This window comes from Lissotriton helveticus, chromosome 3_1, assembly GCF_964261635.1.
Source record: "Lissotriton helveticus chromosome 3_1, aLisHel1.1, whole genome shotgun sequence".
NCBI lineage: Eukaryota > Metazoa > Chordata > Amphibia > Caudata > Salamandridae > Lissotriton > Lissotriton helveticus.
This window is the reverse complement of record NC_136061.1, coordinates 1,404,491,904-1,404,514,289: the sequence shown is the minus strand read 5'-3', so window position 1 is coordinate 1,404,514,289 and position 22,386 is coordinate 1,404,491,904. Positions and strand designations below refer to the sequence as shown.

Sequence of the window (22,386 nt, the reverse complement as noted above, 5' to 3'; positions counted from 1 at the left end):
CAAAATAACGATGGATTTAGGCCCAGATCTCTGTACTGTGGTGAATGTATGACATTGTTCTGCATTCTGTCCATCACCTGTTGTTTTTGCAAGGGGCAAACAATTCTGAACCAGCCAGCACGGACACAACCTAGGACAGGAACCAGAACCGAAAAAACCAAAAGGCAACAGTGGTAGCAAGGAGTCATCCGAACAGAAAATGAGAAATAGAGAACGCAGGCCAACAAAAGGGAAAAACCCACACTGCCAGGTGAAAGGGTGAAAGGGAGCAAGCCCAAAAAGGCGACCAAACAAAAAAAGGAAGCCGAAAGGAGGAACCCCCAAAGAGACCCCAAGGGCAAAATCCCAGAAGGGAAAGGCGCCAAAGCAACCAACACCCCGGACTGCAGCGGGCCAGGGAAAAAGAAGCCCCAACAGGACACGGCCAAGGGCGCCCACCGGACAAAAGGCTGAGAAGCTGAGCACCACCAGGCAGGCACTCAGGATCAATTCAAAAAAGAAAGAGGACACAGCCAGCCAACAGGGCAAAGGCACAAACCCAAAACATTAGACATGGGCAAGACCACCCAGACCAAACCAGAAAGGGGCGAAGTAGTGACCAGGCACAAGCCCCCCCCCCAACAGAACAACCTGGACCCAGAGAGCCCAGAGGACAAAGCCCCCGGAACCCCACAGAGGAACACCAGGCCAAGGAAGGAAGACCACCAGAGCCGACAGACGACAACCCCCAAGCACCCAGCCTGGGAGGTGAGACAGAGCCCAGGGACAGGCCAAGAGGGAAAGTCAAGACACCCACAAACAAAACCGTGGAAACGTGAACACAACCCCAGAATGCCACCCCACAAGGCCCCAAGAGCCAGAAGGGAGCAGGCCCGGCAGAGACCACAACCCTAGCAGGCCCAAACACGGCCTATGGAAAAAGGGCCAAAAACAGAACCAGGGCCCGCCAGGAAAGACCCGAGCAGCAAGAGCCGAGCAGCAAGAGGCCAACCCCCAAGGACAACAAGACCAGGGGAAACCAAGGAAAAAAGGGGAAGAGGGAGACCCAGCCCCAAACAACACAGCCCCAGAACACCCCAACTGCAAACACTGGGAGACCGGAGCAGGAAGCCACAATCCCAAATAAGGCACACACCGACCAACGGAGAAGAGGGGCAATGGGCCCCCAACGGGACAGCCAGCCAAGTGGCCCAGAGAACCCACGACCAGAGCAAGCGAGCCCCAACAGCGGCAGCAGACAAGCCAAGACCAGAAATGAACGAAAGAACAGGCCAGTCAGAGGTGCCCCCCCAAAAAACAGGCAGACCACTGGCCAACAACAGAAAGGCCAGCAAGACCGGGGGTCAACAACACAGCACCGACAGAGGCTTGAAAGGGGCAGGGCAGGGCCCACAGCCTGGAAACCCAGACCCTGAGGGGAAAAGAACCCTCCAAACCAGGCAAGCCAGAGACACAATAGAAGCCAATGCAGAAGCAAAGCAAACCGCCCAGGCCCACAAACTCCACAGCAAACCATGCACCAAGGGAGGTCAGGAGCAGGGGAGAAACCCTCAGGGCAGAACCAAGGCAAACAGAGCGCCAAGGATACAGGAAGCCATGGTGGAAGCCAAGCACCCGCCTGAACAGAAGGACCCAGCGGCCCAACCCACACATGGGGGAGGCCCAAAATGTTGAAGGCACTAGCAGGGCAGAGGCAAAAGCAAAAGCCAGGGAGGGCAAAATTAGCTAGAGGCATAAGCCCCTGACCCCACCACCCCCTCCCCAAACCACAGCAGCAAGTGCTGGGAAACCAGCAGCCATGCAAACAGGCACCCAAAGGGGCAAGACAAACACCCAGTGACGGTACCCCCAACAGATAAAAGGGAGGGTACAGAACAACAGACACCGCCAACAAGAGTAGCCCAAAAAGAGGGGGGCATGCAGCCAAAAAGAGGGGGCCGAGGCCACCAGGGGCAGGACTACCCGACATCCACAAGACCCAGGACACCACTGCAGAGGGAACAGCCACCCCCAGTCGGAGACCACGCCAGCCAGAGACCACAGCAGCGCCAAAAGCATAAAAACAGCAAAGAGAGCGGCACTGCCGCAGGTATGGGAGATCCCCAACCAGGAAACAACCAGGCCCGACCCCGCCAAAATGCCAGAGGGCAGAGGAGGACAGCCGGCAGCAGAAACCCAGAGCCCCTGGACCACCCAGCCTGGCATAAGCAGGCCACCAACCAGCCCTGACTCACCAAAAATAAAGGCCAAGACCAGAGCAGACCAGGGCCCAGCAGGGAACCCAGCCGGAGGCAGGGAGGGAACAACAAAGAGAAATAAAAAACACACCGAAAGGCGCCACCGCAGGAGGGACAAATACCACAGCCTGTGGCAATCCCAGGCAGACACGGAAACAGGAAAGGACCAGACCAAACCCAGCACAACCCCCAAGAGCAGGACACCAGCAGGTCACAAAGGCACAACCCCACTACCCCCAGAAACCCAGGCAGACACCCACCCAGGGAGCCTCTGGGCCAGAACTAGCGGAGGGTTCCCTCAAGGAGGAAAGACCGAAACCATGGCCAAGGGTGCAAACAAGAGGAAAGAGGCACAGGAGCAGCAAGGGAAGAGACCAGGCGAGGAACCAACCTGGACACACAGGAGGATGAGCTAAGAACCTGAATCGACAGCTCCAAAGGAAAGACAGAAGATGCCAACAGCCTCAGCACCCGTCCGACACAGGAGGACTCCGAACCAGGATGACACAGCCAGAAAAAAGTAATCCCAGCAATGAGCACAAGAGGACAACGCCACTCAGCAAGAAAAAGACATCCTCAAACTGCCACATGGCACGCACCTGGAGGAGGTGTGCCCGCAGACATAGAACAAGGCCCCCCCAGAACCACAAATAGGCCACAGTACGCAGAAGGAGCACAAGGCAACAGGAGAGGCGTAACAGGGCAGTGTTGCAGCCAGCACTAGCACAAGGAGCCAACCAGCCAAAGGAGGAAACAGCCACCGACACGCCGGGCTGGGCTGGCAGGGAGGGGGGCCGGGAAAAAAGGAACAACCCCCCCCCCCCATGCCCGCCAGGCCAAGGTGCACCACCAGGTCCCATGGCGGGAAGGGAAGACAATATATCGACCCAAATCACCCAGGCATCCACGAACAGACACCCAGTGGAAGAGGGGGGCCAACAAGCAACAAACAGAAACAAAACATGGCAAAATGGAGCCCATTTTTGCACCACCACCCACACTAGGGACCAGAATGTGGGGGAGGAGCACCAGCACAGAGCTGCAGCCAATGGACAGCTCATGGGAGAAAGCAGGCACCACCATGCGACGCTGCACACACCGGGGACCGGAAGACAGGAATAATGCCCCCAAGCCAACTCAAGGCACACCATCGAGAGTCACGCCAGGGCAGGAGGAAGCAGCTCCACCTGCGGGAGGGAAAAACACAGCATGGAGCAATAAAGAGAGGAATAGTGAAAGTAGGAAACAACAGAGTACATCGGCAGCACCCAACAAATGAAAAACATTGACTGAATCCACATTGCCTAGAGTTAAACTCATGACCCGCAGGTCACCAAAGAGAATTGCTGCTGCACACCGAAGACACTGCACCACCCCATTGACTAGAAGAGACTGCAACATGGTACACACCTGGAGGGGGGCTGGGTGACAGGAACAAGGTCCCAGTGTGCCCAGGGTCACCCCTAGGAACCACACCAGGGCAGGAGGGAAGCAGCCACAGGCGTGCAGCACAACAGCAGCAAGGAGCCCCAAAAAGTGAAAGAAACTCACCGGGGGTGGGGGCCGGAACACAGGAACAAGCCCCCCCACCTCCGCAAGCCAGCCCAAGGCACCCAACCAGCATCCACGTCAGGGCAGGAGAAGCAGGAAGGCAGGAGAACCAGCAATCACGGTGCATCTTACCACCGACCAGGCCACCGGAAGACATGTCCAGTTACCTGGAAGGAACCGGGAGGCTGGCGCACCACCCGGAAAGGGCCGGCCGGCATGCAAGAGATGGCCAGGAACATCCCAGCCTCCCAGCAAGCCTGGCAGTCCAGGAGGCGAACGAGCAGACTCCCCGCCTGCACAGCCAGGCAGCCGGACGGGGAGTGGAAGAAGAAAACGCCACTCCAGTCCAGCAAGAGCAGCACCAACACCAGCACTTCGTCCCAATTCTGTCGACAGACAAAAAAAAGTACAGGCGGAATGCTGGGTAAGTACTGTTTATATACTCCCAGTAAGAGGGGCGGGGTTAGGGTCCCCAGCATTCCTCTGGTCTTTTTTTCTGTCCGGAGATGGTTATCCCCACTTTGTAATGAATGGTACGAGGACAGGAGGGACCTGGGGGTAATGTTAGTTTCAAGCCAGATCCATGTCAGATTTTCAGCACAACTGACTAAGTAAATTATTCACATTTAGATTAATTGTATGTAAATTTATCTTGCTTAGATATCTTGAAAATCTTGATTATACCAGGCACCCATATTTGACTCTTTAGGCATAGAAGATACGCAACTGTTTTTGACTTTTACTCAGCAGAGGAAACTGCAATAGAGTGATGGAGTTCGATCACAATCAGAAACAGTTACTTATATAGTCCAAGCTTCTTCAGGAATGCAACATTGAACAAGGACTTCATCAATCACATAGAAGATCTACGATCATTAAAAATCACAAGTGGTATGCAGCATCTTACTCAGGATGAACAGAACTATGGGAATGTAGGCTGTTTCTGAACGTAAAAGAAATGACCATTACAGTGCAGGTCTGCAGCCAGACCAAACAACAAAGAGCAGCTGAATGAGATTGAAGAAGGAATGCCGTATGAGCAGTCATTTGATAATTTGTTATTGTATGTGCAAATGAAGAGCAGTTGGAATTGACATTCTTTGTCTCATTTTGTTCCTTAGGTGTGATTTTGGCTATTCAGGAAAAGATTGTAAAGACGGTAAGTACTGCTTATTTCATCCCATAATGTGCCTAGAAGCACGGTCATTCCCAATGTCTGCATTGATGTGCAATTTGAGTGAAAAAACACTTATGCGTCTACCTGACGTTTCTCAGGCTACATGCATATTTAGGAATGTATAGGCACAGCCTTGTGCTTTAGCCGTATGCTTTAAAACTACTTAGGGGAATACAGATCCGATCCATAAGTTTTAAAAATGAATCTGACAAACGAAACATGGGAATCAATTACATTTTGAAAAGTATAGTATGATAGGTGTCATACTATACTTACGGACAGCTTGACTACAGTGGCCAAGCAAAGGAATCACGAGCCCTAAGTAAGCAAGAACAAGCATTGGCATAGCCAATAGGTCTCACCTATGGGACCTTTTAAGTGTTTGACCATGCAACACTTGATGTTGTTGCACCAAGGATATTGTGCTGGATAACTAAACACTTAGAAGGTCCCAAAGGCGAGACCTATTGGCTATGCCAATGCTTGTTTTTTAAGTCTTCAATGGCGTCACAGCACAGGGTCGTGTGCTTTCAGTTGAGCCCCCCTTCTCCTCTCCCCTCCCCCAGACACCCCAGCAGTAGAAAAGTGAGTGTTTCTGCTGTGAGTTGGGCGTATGAAAGGGTGTGAAAATCTTTGGTCCGTGGGTTAAACACTGACCATCATCAACGAGCATTGGTTCGGCCGCCGGTCCGTTCTTCCACAAGCGACATCACCAGCACCATGGATGCCAAACAGCAACACACCACTGACCACGGAAGAGATGCCTGAACAAACCGATGTCCAGCAGCATCCAAGGCCCCTCACACAGCATCTGACAGGTCTACAGTTCCGCCAAATTCTGAGGCACACACAGGTTAAATAAGTGTCAATGAGGCTGGCGGCACGTTGACATCACAGCTGGTTGTATTCGAAGCATCCATGACATCTGTAACAGCTCTGTCCCTCTCGTCAGCCGTCCATTTCACATAAAATATATCAGCTTTGAAAACATTCCCCTAGGGCGCAGAGACAACGCCTCAAGATGTGGTGGAGCACACATCCCATAGCCCGATGGGCAAGGTCGCTCCAAGTGGTCTACTGTCCAAATCGCTTACTTTATGCCCAACCCACCATTGTTCTAATCCCGGGCTCCTCGTTTGGATACCTTGTGTGGTCTTGGACAACTTGGTCTCTCAGGGCCAGGTCCAGTACATGCTAAATTGTGTGAAGCGCTTAAACTATATCCGAGCAGCAAGAAGCGTGACATGATCAGCGAGACGAGACTCGTTCACGTGAACCGATGTAGAGCATACAAACGCGACTGGCACCAAACCGGTGGCTCTTTGCAAGTGAGTGTGACCGCACTCATTGGCACAGTCATTAAACACGGCTCCTGTGCCGGGCAGAGCACAGCCGTTAGCAGCTTCCGGCAGGGCAGAGCCAGGAGTGGTATCTACAGTGGCATCTATGCACTTCTCAAGACAGCGGCCAGTGGAGTGAATGCTTTACTCGAGGCGAAAGCGTCTGGTCACAGTTTGGCGCCACAGTTGTTTGGAAATATTTCCATCCACAGTCAACTCGTGGGCTATCACACAACGCTCTGTTGGCACACGCGTGACCTTGGTCTTCCCTCATCCTGCCTTCGGAACCCGAGAATTCCCGTGCTGCTGAGGTGGCACCAGGGGACCAGAGGAGGTAGGATCAGCCTGAGCAGGACGCCCATTCCGCAGCCCTGCACATGGTGAAGATGAGGTTTGCTTAAGTGCATGTGAATGGATAGTAACTGCTTAGAAGACAAGGCAGAGACAGACATGCAGCACAGACAGTGCTACACGCCACGCAGCCTCACACACGTGTATTGATAGAAATGTTAAACAGAAGCTAAGGGAATTCTGCAGCGAAGCGGCCCTAAAGCAGCAGGATGAAACACTAGTTGTGATGGGATAAACTCTCATCTAGTTGCGCACTGTTCACATGGTGTTGTCCTACACCTTAGTTAATTACACAATATCAACTCTGTATACAGTTGTCAATCAGTTATTTAATATCATAATCTGATTCTCTTATGTCAATCAACTCATAATACATTTCATAATTTTCGTACACTTGTGATTAACTTCTTCTCACAATATTTACTTTTATACAAAATTCTCTATAATGACATGTATATAACCAATCAAAATTTATAGCATTTCACATAATTTCAAATCCTGCCCAATGCATTTCGGCACTGAATAGTGCCTTCATCAGGGGATGATCTTTCAATATTGTTTGCGTGCTCAGTCAGCCAAATGCTTTCTGGGACTCGGTATTCTTATCTGGATTGGTTCTAACGACCTTTGGAATCACTGTTCTCTCCCTGTATTACTGCCGTAATCGTTCTGAACCAAATGCCGGTATTTGTCATATATATTGTCATTATGGAGAATTTTGTATAAAAGTAAATATTGTGAGAAGAAGTTAATCACAAGTGTACGAAAATTATGAAATGTATTATGAGTTGATTGACATAAGAGAATCAGATTATGATATTAAATAACTGATTGACAACTGTATACAGAGTTGACATTGTGTAATTAACTAAGGTGTAGGACAACACCATGTGAACAGTACGCAACTAGATGAGAGTTTATCCCATCACAACTAGTGTTTCAACCTCAGGCGTGACTAACCTGTATAGTTGCAGCACCATTAGATTAGATTGAGAATAGGTTTGGATAAGGAGTGCTCCTCACATACCCCTTGAACTGTTCCTAAAGCAGCAGGGGCATCTTTAAACCAGAAGGTGGCTGGTCCTAACCTGCATTAGCCAGATGGAGTTAAAGGTCAGTCCGACCCCTCAGGGTTCGAGATGGGGCAGCGAAGTGATATGTTTAACGATCCTCTCCCCGCTCTTTGAATCTAAGGGCTGCAGCTCTTCAAAGACAGCACCCGGAGGCATCATTGTGCAGAAGAAGGGGGTCCACATTCTGCCTTAACACAATGCCACATACAACTTCACACTGTGCACTGATTTATGACATCTGTCTGTGAGACTTCTCTTTCACGCATCATCACATTTACACATGAAAATGGCACATCATTTAGTCAGTATAACGACGAATCTTTATTACAGCGTGACAGGCAATAAAATGCTTCAAGTTAACGCGTGTATTCGGAACTCCACGCCCGGCGTTATACAAATAGAAGTTGATACACACAAACCAATGGTTCGCTCTTCCTGGAGTGTGAACGCTGGCCGCTGACAGGATAAGAATCAAAAAGGGTCTTGACTCCTTACTCAGCAAGGCTGAGTCCAACCAATATCATCAAACAAAACAAAAGCCAATGCAGGGACTCCCTATTCACCAAACAATATTCTTCAAAATTAGCTGCTTTGAATTAAACAAAAACAACCTGTTTTTGAGTTAACACCATACGGGATTTATTCTCTTTTAGTAGGATTATTTTCTTTTTTGAGCACACTATTTTTCGTGCATGAAAAATACAAAATACAACGAAATTTATATATACAATATATACATACGAATTTATAAACAATATTATACAAATTTCATACACACTTGGCCATACAGTCATACACAAACCATTCAAACAACTGGAAGTGAGAAAACAATGAGTCCACGTATTGGTAAATTATTTGATGGAAAATAATTCTTTTCGTGATTTTCTAATTCTTAAAGTCTGTTTTTAGTCACAGTTTTACCAAAGTCACTCATGTGACCACATTAATGAAAGGACTGTTCCAAAACACTAATGGTAACCAGATACGGGACAAGACTGGTCGACGCGTTTCAAACCCCTTCGCCTTGGTGGGGTTCTCCTCAGGACCGGATAGGTTCTGAAACAATAGAAATGGCTAGCTTAGGATAGCTTATTCAAAAAGTTGAAAAGGACGTACTCCAGTGAACCAAAGCGGCTCCCTACCTTTATCTGATAGTCAATAATCGCAAACAGTGATGGGCGGGTGAATTCCCCAAGTCGAGTCTAATTTGTATTTCCCCAAAGGAGTGATCACAGGGACTGTGTTAGGAAAAACAAAAACGACATTCAGTGTTTAATCAAACATCCCAGCTCATTCATTCTGGTCATGTAAGCAGAGAGGAGGGGGGCATCCTACTCACCCGCTAGTAAACAGCTTGTGGCTCGCTGTTCTATCCTTGTTTGCTCGGGAGCGGCCGCTCCTTTGCTGAAATGAGAAGGAAAATTATGTAAAAAACTCTGCGTCTCAGGCGCGGTGGCGGTGTAACTCAATCCAGCGGGGTTACACACCGATTAAGGAAAAAGGCATCCGTCCTTCTCCTCGGTTGAAACGAATGGTTCAAACGAATGGTTCCCTCGAGTTAGGAACTTGCCAAAAGGACTTCCTGGTTAAGGGCACAAACCCGGTGGTCCTGGGACTTGTAGTTCTGCAACCAAGTCACATGGCGAATGTAAATAGTGGACTGGATTGTTGACTGGACTAGGCAGACCCAATTTAGCTAGCGCGGCTTAGACGTTAGGCTTATAGATTTCTGAAATTTCATTTAATCCTCGTATCGCGGTATTGAACTTCATTATAAGCATTGCTTCGCGTTGTGATAGTTTGGCATCGAGGTCGCCGCCCCTAGGATCTTTCTCAATTTTGGATAACACTGTCCAACGCAAATCAGTTTTCTCATGTTTACATTTTGTCCAATGGTTGACTAGTGGGGCATTCTCCACTCCTCTGCGGATACGCGATTTATGTTGCGTTATCCTGTTCCTGATTTCTTGTGTAGTTTTCCCAATGTAGACTAGAGGGCATGGGCAGATGATGGCATATACGACGTTTTTAGATTTACAATTCGTAAAAGTGTCGTGCTTCCAATGGATATTCTCAAATGTAAATACTGAGTCCTCAATGGTTTCATTACAGCAAGTGCATGTTCCACACTTATGATGTCCTTTGGGCGGAGGTAATCCAAAGAGACTTTGTAATGTCGGTGCCTTCACAATTGGTAATGCCGCCCTTACAATATGGTTAGCCACGCTCTTGTCCTTTTTGTATGCAAAAAGTGGCGGTGCTGAGAAATCCTCGTGCAGATTTTTTAGTAAATGCCAATTGGACGTAATGAGTTTCCTATGTAGGTTTGCAGCTGGACAGAAGGTGGTGACGCACACCATCCTTCTCACATCTTGTTTGATTTTTTTCTCCAGTAAGGTCTCTCGTGGGGTCCACCAGGCTCGTTTGAGGGAGTTTTTTAATAATTTTTTAGGGTAACCTCTCTGAGTCAGTCGGTTTTTCAAATGGTCGGCATGTTTGAAATATTCCTCTTTATTCGAACAATTTCGGCGAGTTCTTAAAAATTGCCCATATGGTAAATTCTGTTTCAAGCTGCGGGGATGATTACTGTTAAAATGCAAAGCTTTATTCCTATCTGAGGGTTTCCGGAATAAGGTTGTACTTAAGCCTCCCTCAAAAGGTTCCACTTTCACATCCAAAAAGGTGATCGATTCATTGGATGCTGTAACAGAGAACTGAATGTCAATCGTTCTCGAATTCAGCCAACACACGAATTGGCCCAAATCTTCATTTCCTCCTGTCCAGACAAGGAATATGTCGTCAATGTACCGCATGTAATGGGAGATGCAGCTACCGCTGACAGGAGGCAGCAGGGGGAGGGGAGAAAGGAAGGGGCTTGCACCTGTTTCCCTTGCGTTTCCCTTGCGGGAATAAGCAGGGGCAGCATATGTTTACAAGTTAAGTACAAAAATATGGTGTCTAAGCTCGCTCCCGCAAGAGAATCGCCAAACATGCACGCGTTGCCATTCAAAGCAATGCAACGCGTGCACGTTTTTGCCTGCAAAGCTCAAGCCATTACTAAAGGTCTTTTTCCTATGCAACGCATGCGCTGCGTAGGCAAGACCTAAAAATGGCTCCCCAACTCCGGTTAACTGTGAGTGAGTCAACCTTTCTAAACGGTAGAAAAATAGAATTCATTTTAGAATAGTGCACACCTTGTTCTAGATCATCAGCACGACTCCCTACTTTCTGCAAAGTTTAATCACCGGTTAAGAGCCATTCATTGTGCGCATAAGCAGAAGCTGAGTGTATTTTCTTCAAGAAATGCTCACCTCTATATCTCAGTGGTTCTAAACACCAGCTCAGCTAATAACATAATATTGTTACTTTCTGTGTGTCTTTGTCAGTTGAAGATATAAATCTCAAATCAAGATTACAAGTGCAGGCATGTTTTCCTCTGTTTGTGCTCTTTGGTTGACATTATTCCTTTTTGACCCATTTCTTTTGGTCTAGCGATTGGTGGCCTGGGGAACTGCTGCCTACTCACACCCCAAAAAAAAACAGCAAAAAAACCTTAGTGTTTTAATTGATGAAAATCTGTCTATGAAAGAAAATGTGAATTCAATCTCTGGAATATGCTTCTGCTGGATGCGTATGCTCAGAAAAGCCTGTCAGTGGCTACCGTTGCAGACCAGGAAATCCCATACCCAGGCAGTTGTTGTGAGGTGCCTGGACTAGGGAAACACTCTAATGGTTGCAATGAACGAGGATCTTTTTTCTAAGCTCCAGTTGATACAGTACACAGCAACGCGGTTGGTCTGCAACATACCCTCTCGCTCTCCTTCTGAACCCACATTGAGATCTCTGCACTGGCTGCCTATAAGAAAGCGCATCCTTTTTTTAAGCTCTTATGTTGGGTCCATAGGTCTCTTCATGGAAATGGGCCTCGCTACCTAAAAAATAGGTTGCAACCTTACATTCCTACTCGTAACCTTAAGATCTTGTGAGCAACTGCTATTACGCCTCCGGCGTATTGGTATGGTCTGGTACGGGGGCGCTCTTTCACTTCTTTGGCCCTTTACCATTGAAACAAGCCGCCACTATATCTACGCTTGTGTGTCAATTCAGCCTCACTTAAAATACTCATTAAACATGGCTTTTTATTCTGTAAATTCCAACCAAACGTGATCTGTGTGGGCTGCTGGAGCGCAGAGAGTCTCCTTGGAGGATGATCCGTGCGCTTTACAAATATCTATAATAATTATAAAAATAATATTAATAATTGAATTGTTTAATGAAAAAAGAGAGCACGGGAGACTAATGTCAACCAATGTCAACAAAAGCAAATAGAAATAAGATGGGGAAATAAAATGTTGCACGCAATAAATTACACTAGTTTTACCTATTTTTGTGTGCAGCGTTCTCCATCCCTTCCCACAGAGGGGCCTCCCCAGCAGTAAACTTACGACTAACTTGTAGTTTGTAGATACCAAATAATCGTAAACTTACACATAAGTGTAAGTTTACCTTTGTGAATCAAGTCCTATTTCTTTTAGTTATTTTGTTGATATTTGCTAGTATTTCAGATGTTTAATTGCTTTCTCTACCATATTATCCAAAAGATGTTTAAAGAATACTACATGCATACAAATTACATTTTTTTTTCCAGATTTCCTGCTTATTCTGGTCATAGTCGGTGTGGTTTTGGGTGCTCTTCTCCTTGGATTACTGGGAGCAGTCATTGGTCTTTCAGTAAAGTATGTTTTATTCTCACAAATGTCAATTATAATGTACAAAACTGCAGTGCTTCTCGTTCAGCGAGAATTTTGCAAATGGAATGAACTGGTAGAAATATTTTAAATCTCTCTATGCATAAATGTTTTATATATACAGTTTTCAGTGAGATGTACCGAAATGTATATTTTGTTGTGGTTGATTCTAAGAGCTACACCTGTCTCAAAAGGAGAAGTCTTCTTTATTTATAAAACTACTGAATTACAGGTTAAATAGATTAAACTACCGCCGCTCGCAAGCCGTTTGGTGTGTGGAAACCTTGCTTCCCTCGGACATTGGGACATTGCTGCTGCTGCTGCCATTGAAGGATTTGCACGGAGGACTTTGAGGGGGCGAGAATAGAAAGCCGACAAACTACCATCTTTAGCAAGGGCCGGGACTGCGAGACCCAGCATTCTCAGCCAACGCAGCACAGCTGGAGTCTCTTCCCGCCTCCTGTTCTGCCGCAGGCTATTTACGGCTCGCGGCCCCCGCTCCGCGGGAGCCGCTCGCAAGCCGTTTGGTGTGTGGAAACCTTGCTTCCCTCGGACATTGGGACATTACTGCTGCTGCTGCCATTGAAGGATTTGCACGGAGGACTTTGAGGGGGCGAGAATAGAAAGCCGACAAACTACTATCTTTAGCAGGGGCCGGGACTGCGAGACCCAGCATTCTCAGCGCTCAGCCAACGCAGCGCAGCTGGAGTCTCTTCCCGCCCCCTGTTCTCCCGCAGGCTATTTACGGCTCGCGGCCCCCGCTCCGCGGTAGCCGCTCGCAAGCCGTTTGGTGTGTGGAAACCTTGCTTTCCTCGGACATTGGGACATTGCTGCTGCTGCTGCCATTGAAGGATTTGCACAGAGGATTTTGAGGGGGCGAGAATAGAAAGCCGACAAACTACCATCTTTAGCAGGGGCCGGGACTGCGAGACCCAGCATTCTCAGCACTCAGCCGACCCAGCGCAGCTGGAGTCTCTTCCCGCCCCCTGTTCCCCCTATTAAACCACACCCTCTTCCACGTCCCGCGGGACACGCGCGGGACGGAGCACGGGGCGAAGCCCGGGCCAAAGGCGGGCCCGTTGTAGCCCGTTATACCCCGAATAAGACCGGACTGGGCCATCCACCTTGGCCAAATACGGCGTGGACCATCTAACAATTGGAAAGTTCTTATAGGAGGAAATCCTCACTGGTTCGTGGGGAATGTCAACTCGAGAAACCAAGAGTAGAGCTACGGCCTCCAGCGTCAAGGCGGCAGGTACTTTGGACAATTTTCTTGTGAGAGCAAATTCCCTAATGACGAATGAACTTACTATTATTGAAAGACGGCTGTCGGAGGGTATTGAAAACGTGAGAAGATCCTCTCTAGGTCTACTTGCTAATGCAAAAACTCCTGATAAATCTGGGGGTTCCCCTACTGATTTATTGGACAGCATAGACAGAACAATCTCAATGGTATTACAGGACCTCAGGGGTAGTCCAGATACACAGCGAGAGCCACTGTCACTCACTACTATCCCCGAGGTCCCATCACTGCATCGATGCCACTGAAGAGGCTTTCTCAAGCTGGATACGCCAGGCAGCTGACGTCTACGCTCCTTGCATGAATTTCCCCCGCTCACGCCCTAACGATGCACATAAGTGGTTCACTCCACATTTCAAGATCTTAAAATTGGAAGTGCGTCAAAAAGAGAGGAAGTGGAGGACCGGGTACTTATTACAAGATAAAGTAAATTATTGTAAGGCCCGGAAAGTCTACCAAAAACTTATTTTAAAACAAAAAACTGACTATTTTTCAGCAAAAATTCTGAATTCACAAAATAAGATGAAAGACTTGTTTAACATTGTGAACGATCTTAGTAGTAGTGACAGAACTACTCCTCTGGTCACTCCTACACAGGATCTTTGTAACTCACTGAATGCTTTCTTTTTCAATAAAATCAGCACTATAAAACAGAGCATCTTAAATTCCCTGCCTCCCCCTCCTCTGGACGATGTTTATTATAATCCTTTTACTTTAGAAACCTTTCCCCCTATTGATGAAAAGATTTTGTCTGATCTTTTTGTAAGGGTTAAATCTGGATCACCTGATGATATCTGTCCTCCGCACATTCTGAGAGAGGTGGGGTTAGCAATCCCACAGGGCGTCCTTCCTTTGCTAAATGGTTCACTTTTACAGGGCAAAGTGCCTAGCTGCCTTAAGAAGGCTTTGCTTATTCCTTTGATTAAGAAAGCAGGAGCAGATCCGCTTGATCCGATAAATTACAGACCAATATCTCTGTTACCTTATACATCTAAATTATTGGAAGCCTACGTCTCCGCAAATGTGTCTAAATTCATAGAAAAATCTGAATATCTTGAACCCAATCAGCCAGGCTTCCGTCCTTGTCACTCAACGGAAGCTGTGATTTTGGCGGTCCAAAATACTTTAAGGCGGAATGCTGATAAAGGTATCCACCAGGCCCTGGTACTTCTCGATCTCTCGGCAGCGTTCGACACGGTTGGGCCACGGCCTAGGGCCACGGCCCCTGTCACTTTTTCCAACATTGTCCCAGAGATGACTCTAACGTACGACTCTAATTTTTTACATTCTGTAACTTCTTCACCTCATCATTGCCAACGCCTGGAACTGGCTAATCAGCCTCACTCTCTTCCTTATACTTGTCCCAGCTGTTATTTTGTTGCTAATAATTACCATCGTTCACCAACTAATACTACTGGCAGGAATAAGATACTGCCTAAACCATGTGTGGCAGCATTAATTAACGCACGTTCCCTGCCCAAACACAAATACGAGATCTCAAACTTTATTGAGGATCACAAACTTGATCTCCTTTTTATTACAGAAACCTGGGGTGATATCTCTTGTGGACCTGACTTTGTTACTGCAACCCCCGAAGGATTCTCGAATGTTAGACTGGACAGACCACACCCTAAAAAAGGAGGTGGACTAGCCATTATATACCGTAGTAATCTAACAGTACGAACTGAGGTCGTTCCCATCACAAGTTGTGAAGCCTTCTCTTTTACAATTTCCATTCCCCATGCCCCCCCTTTTAAAGGCACTCTTATTTACCGCCCTCCAGGACCTCGTAGTTCCTTTCTCGGTAATTTACCCATTCTATTAGAACCATTGGCAGGTGAAAATCAGTATACCATTCTGGGTGATTTTAATTTTCACCTCGAGCTGCTGGATAATTCTGATACCGCAGCTCTTCTATCCGAATTGGATGCAATAGGACTCCCTCAACTAGTCACCAGTCCTACGCATACTGCGGGCCACCTTTTGGACTGTCTCTTCTCTAGTAATACTTCACTCACGATGAACGATGTCCTTCCCCTTACTTGGTCTGATCACTCGGCCATTCTTTTTGCTTTTTTTCTAGAAACCACTCCCCCCTTGGCCAATACTCCTTTGTCCTCTAATCAATTTAAAGCATGGAAAAGCATTGACATTTCCGCTTCTCAGTCAGCACTATTGACTTCTTTTCCACCCACGGTGACTGATCCTGAACTAGGAGCTAATAATTATACCAATTGGATACATAACACTGTCAATTTGACAGTTCCTTTAAAGAAACAGTCTACTAACAGGGCTTCTATATCCTCACCCTGGTATAACGACACCCTTAGACAAGAAAAACAAAAATGCAGACGTCAGGAACGTAGATGGAGACGAGACTATGACCCAGAACAAAAATCCTGCTATAAAGTCATGATGCTCAACTATAAGCAGCTTATCATTATGGAGAAAAGTAAATTTTACAGGGACCAGATCAATCTTGCACATGACTCCACTAAACAACTGTTTCAGGTTGTAACACGTCTTTCTGGACAAACAACATCCACTCCCATTATAGCCACGCAAGAGCTCTGCGACTCCTTGGCGAATCACTTTCAAAAGAAGGTGATTGATATCTTCACCCAATTCAAGGATCACACAACCACTACTGAGCATCCATCTTGCACCCTCAATGATCATAAATTCCTTCCCCGGGCACGCCTTAACCCGCCTGATTTAGTCCCCCCCCCACTTCTTCCAGGAATTTACTCAGCCCCCGTTGGAACTGGTATCTCACTTTATTTGTACCACGAACTCTGGTTCACCGGAGGATCCATGTCCCCCTTCCATTCTTAAAAATTTCTCAGATATTGTAGGTCCTAAACTCACAGATATTTTTAACGCCATGTTTTCATCTAACATCTTTCCTTCCATCTGGAAGAAAGCGACTATTAAACCTCTTATTAAGAAGAGTTCCTTAGACCCTTCTATAGTCACTAATTAACGCCCTATAGCTTGCCTCCCTCTCCCTGCCAAAATGGTGGAAAAGATTATGAACATCCAAATCTCTGATTTCATAGATCAGAACAACTGTCTAGATGACTCACAATTTGGTTTCCGGAAGGGACATGGAACGGAAACTGCGCTTATTAAAGCTACAGATGAAATCAGGATGACACTTGATGGCGGAGGAACAGCAGTGCTGATCCTGTTGGACCTGTCGGCTGCTTTTGACACGGTCGATCATTCTATTTTGATCGACCGTGTCGCAGCGGCAGGAATCACAGGTGGTGCTAAAGATCTTATCTCTTCTTTCCTTACTGATCGTGTGCAATCAGTCGCCTTCGGCAATTTCAATTCACCCCCTTTCACTCTTCCCTGTGGTGTCCCCCAGGGATCCTCGCTAAGTCCAACACTATTTAACATCTATGTGTCGGACTTGGCGAGGATCATAAAAATCCATCACCTGGCGGTGACATCCTACGCTGATGACACCCAGATTGTCTTAGCCATTAACAAAAATGGAGATGAAGTGGCCTCCAATTCTAATCAGGGAATGTTAGCCATAAGTGACTGGATGTCTACAAACTGCTTGAGGTTAAACTCCGATAAAACGGAGGTGATGGTGTTCGGCAACCTCTCCCCAGCCTGGTCACCCACTTGGTGGCCTGCCGCACTGGGACCACCCCCTCTCCCGGTGACCAAGGCAAGAAATCTGGGAGTTTTGTTGGACACTAAACTCATTTTTACGCACCATGTTAATGCAGTAGTATCATCCTCTTTTTACACCATGAGAATGATTAAAAAACTTCTACCCTATCTCCCCATGAACATGGCTAGAACTTTGGTTAGCACTCTAGTTATGTCTCGCATAGACTATTGTAATGCGCTTTTAGTCAATGCTCAGGAAGGAGTCTTAAAAAAGCTACAGCTGGTGCAGAACGCTGCGGCCAGACTGATTACGGCCACCCCTAAATACGCCTCCATCTTTGGCACTATTCAACAGCTTCAGTGAAGAAGAGAACTAAATTCAAGGCACTTTGCATTGCTTATAAGGCAATTCACTCTCATGGCCCTGCTTTTTTAAAGGATGCACTCTGCCCTTACAACCCGGTTAGATCCCTTCGTTCTTCTACGGCCCGTCTTATGCAGGTTCCCAGGACTAAGAAGGTCTCTTGGGGAGACAGGTCCTTTATAGTAACCACTACTAAGCTATGGAATAGTCTTCCAAGTGACATCAAAACCTGTACTTCTCTTCTCTCTTTTCGTAAACAGATAAAGACCTGGTTGTTCAAACAATAACCACTCCTGAACAACTTAACCTGGCTGCACAATTAATAACTACTCATGGATAAGTATAGTGGATACTCAACGCCGAGACACCCTCGGGTATTTGTGCGCTTAACAAATCTCCTAAAATAAAATACAAATAAAATTATTCCATTCTTATCAACCGTGTCGGACAAGCCGGCCTTAGGGGCCTTGCTTTGAGCTGGATTAGTTCCTTTATCACAGGCCGCACGCAATCAGTAAGATTGGGCCCTTTCACAGCCCCCACTATCCCCACCACATGTGGAGTGCCTCAAGGCTCATCACTGTCACCGTTATTATTTAATTTGTATCTTCGCCCACTACTACACTCCCTAAAGAATGCTAAAGTTACCATCTATAATTACGCGGACGATCTACAACTCATCTTTCCTCTTAACACCGAGGACTCTGTGGTAGAATTTCATAACACCATGACACACATACAGAGATGGATGAGTCTTAATCACCTGAAACTTAACCCAGGCAAGACAGAATTGATCTTGCCTGGGAAAAGTGAATTAAGTTGGAGTCCATGCTTCTGGCCATCTAGCATGGGGGCTCCACCTATGAGATCGTCCTCGGTTAAAAGCTTGGGAGTTACACTTAGTGAGGATCTTTCTTTGAAAAGACAAGTTGGTACTGTAGTGTCTGCCAGCTTCTTTCAACTTAAGAAAATAAGGAAAATAACCTGAGTAAGAGCGGCCTGCGTAAGAAAGTGGGCTATCATTGCCCTTGTCCTGTCCCGACTGGATTTCTCAAATAGTCTTTACTTGGGACTTCCAGCGGGCGTTCAAAAAAGACTCCAGTTGGTTCAGAACCAAGCCGCAAGACTTATTCTTGGACTAACAAAGTGGCAATCCATTAGACCTGGTTTGAAACAACTGCACTGGTTGCCTGTAGCACAGCGAATCGGATTTAAAACTGGGTGTATTATTTTTAAAACCTTACAAGATACAGCCCCGAAGTTTATAAAAGACCTTGTTTCCAGATATAATCCATCACTAAATCTTCGCTCTGCTCAAAAAGCTTTACTGGTTGTTCCATCCTTTAAAAAGAAACGTCTTGGTGGCTGCTGCTTTGACCATCTTGCGGTCACCTTCTGGAATTCGCTTCCATTGCATTTAAAAACGAGTGGAGATCTTCTCAGTTTCAGACACTCTCTCAAAACTTGGCTGTTTATCCAGGCCTACTGTTGAGCTGTATTTTATTTTTGTGTTGTGTTCCCTTCGATAGCGCCATGAAGCCCCTGGGCGTACGAGCGCTTAACAAATACATATTAACATAACATAACATAACATAACTGCAGATCCCTAGTACTGATTCTAATGTCTCATTAGTAGACAGTGTAGATTCTACTGTACTTCAACAGAAGGGAATCAGAGAGGGGGCAGTCCCAAAAAGGTAGTGGGGGGCCCAGGGAAGGGGTGGTAAAAAGGCGAGATTAGAAAGTGGCCCCGTCAGTAAGAAGGCGACAGGTCCAAAAGAGGATAGAACGGTTCATCAAGTAACTAGTTCTAGTATAATTCCCCCACCCAACCCAGCTCCTATTGGTACTTCTACCGCATTTAGATTCGGGGAGCTGCCATCTGCTGGCTGTGATCAGGCTACTTGCGCATTAACAAATATTATGAAAACACTTTTAGATCCCCTTGTTATTAGACTTGATCGTATAGACGCCAAGTTGCAAACTTTAGAGGCATCCACAGAGGCTATTGTAGCACACCTGAAGCCCATGGGGCTGAGACCTAGGGACTGTGTTGACATGGATGGGTGTGCTTTGATACCAATTCTCCCTACAACAGCCGAAAGACAAACACAAATAATTCCAACCATTCCCATAGCGCATAAAGAAACAGCAGGACCAGTAAATGCCATTCGGCACACCAGGGGCAATGCTGAAATAGATGAGCTGAACATTAGAGATGCAGACAGAGTCAGGGGAAAGAAAATAGTTAACCTCCCCCCCCCGAAGCTGCTCCGCATGTAGTGGTTCTCTCTGGTGTCCCTGAGCTCACAAATCCAGCAGCCGAAACATATGCAGCATTAAAAAATAAAGTTGCTAGCTGGTTGAATAGGTTTAGGCCCCTCCCCCCACACATTACTAGTGATATTTTAATGGTTAGGAGAGTCCCATGGCTAGGTTATACTAACAAAACCATCAAGGGTGACTGTATCCTAGTGAATTTTAGAAATCCAGGGACCGTTTCACATGTCTGCAACTGGCCGGCTTGGGACGCAAATACTGTAATTCAGACCCTACCACTTGCATTCTTTTACCCCCCAACAAACAATCAGCTAGAATTTGGCACAGAGGAAGGCTGGACACGGATGGGTAACAAGGGCTTTACTAGAGGGCAGTGGCATAACCACTACGAGTACAATCGGACAACAAATTATGCGCACCCCAATAGGTACAGCTGCCTGGATCAGGTAGACTGACTGCACCGTGATGGCAGACCTGAGGGTTGCGAGGGGAAGGTGGCCCCTGCTATACTAGTACATAATATTGCCCGAGACGGTGGTAGGATAAACAATAGCCCCCTAGTAACTGTGGAGACTATGCTACTAAGCCCTGTCCCTAACAGACAATCTATGGAACCGGCTGATTCCATCACTGGATCTCCACTAATTCCCAGCGTTGAAGTCAACCGGGATCCAACTATATTAAGAATTCTTTCCTGGAATGTTGCGGGCTTATGTAACAAGCTGGCATGCCCTGTTTGGGGATCTTTTGTAGATGCGAATGAAATCTGGCTCTTCCAGGAAACATGGGCCAGGGACGATCTATTTAGAGCTGGCTTTGCCTGTTTTTCTGTCCCCGCAAGGTGGGGGGTAAGGGCAGACCCTTGGGTGGGCTAGCAGTTTGGGTAGGAGTCCATACAGGGTGTAGTGCTAGGGCAATGGCCACGCACTCCGAGGATATACAGTGCGTGGTCTTGGAATGGCAGAACGGTGCAAGACTCGCACTGGTTAATATCTACTCCAGACCTGTGAGTATCACTGCTGAGTCCAAAACCATAAATGAGCTGTCAGATTTCTTAAATGAGATTCCTGTGGGTACTGCCGTCGTGATAGGGGGAGATCTCAACTCGCACTCCGAGCCGCTTGAAGGTATATTAGATGGTCTAAGAGATCATGAGGACGACCACTGGGAAATTCCTCAAGTGATGGGTCCTCCACCAAGGTCATGGGCGCCTCTGGCTTTACAGATTACTGCCCTGACCCTGAGCTATTCAGTCAGGGCATGTAATGGCCGCACAAAATCAGATATTCCTGCAAAATGTACGTTCAACAAACACGGACAGGAATCACGCCTGGATTATATCTTTGTCGAGTGCAGGGAGTGGCACAAGGTACGAGACTTTAGGGTGGTATCCAGGGGAGACAGCGACCACAATGCACTGAGGTTAGATCTCATAACACCCAGCGTCTGTAAAGACAAGTCTGGTGCTGAGAGTCGATCTGACGATAGGCTGCTCTTAGCACCTAACAGACGTAGGGTTAGATGGGATAGACTAGTCACTCAGCCTGAGCAAGTGGCAGAGTTATATGGATCAATAATACCAGTACTGGAAGCAGTTGCTGCATTAGATTTGGAGAGTTCATCTCTGCCAGTATTTTTGAAGCTAGGAGAGTTAAACAGAAATCTAGCTGACATCCTAGCAGATATTTTAAATCCTATAGGGCCAAGTGTCCGTAGAGCTGGCAATAAACCCACGTGGTACAACAAGGCCTGTAGACGGGCAAAAACTGAACTTCTGGCGGCCCTGAAACAAAACTCAACCAGGGCGTGTATCAAGCAAAAAAGGCTTGCATATCGTAAACTAACCTATCACGCCAAGCTAGAGTGGGGAAACGAGAACTGGGCTAAACTCGTATGCGCACTCGCAATAAGAGACGCGCGGAAGTTCTGGTTAGTGGTTAATGATGAACCAGGTGTGGCTGTCACTCCCAACATCTCGGCGGATGTGTGTGAGGAACATTTTAAAATTCTGTACCAAGGGGATGCTGAAACTGATCACTGGGTGCGTGGGTGCTCTTCCTCTCCGCAAAACTCTACCCACGAGATCTTTGAACTTGAATTCACAGAGGGAGAAGTGAGGGCCGCGATTTCTAGATTACACACAGCCAAGGCACCGGGGCTCGACAAGGTGCCCGGGGACCTATTTAAGCATGAACCGAGGGTTTGGGTTCCCTATCTTGTGGCTATCTTCAATGCTATATGCAGAGGTATGGCGGTTCCTAGTACTTGGCTGAGCGCAGAGATAGTCCCGATTTTCAAGAAGGGCTCACCTATGCTCCCAGCCAACTACAGACCC

The 22,386-nt window shown here is 47.0% G+C and overlaps 1 protein-coding gene across 1 annotated transcript in view; it reads left to right on the top strand.

Moving 5' to 3' along the window:
- MUC13 (mucin 13, cell surface associated) overlaps window positions 1-22,386 on the top strand; it is a 774,931-nt gene that overhangs the window by 718,574 nt on the left and 33,971 nt on the right. The window contains exons 12-13 of the mRNA XM_078682060.1: window positions 4,910-4,947; window positions 12,378-12,465. Coding sequence (XP_078538186.1) covers window positions 4,910-4,947; window positions 12,378-12,465 — 126 coding nt within the window. The remainder of the gene's footprint in view (window positions 1-4,909; window positions 4,948-12,377; window positions 12,466-22,386) is intronic.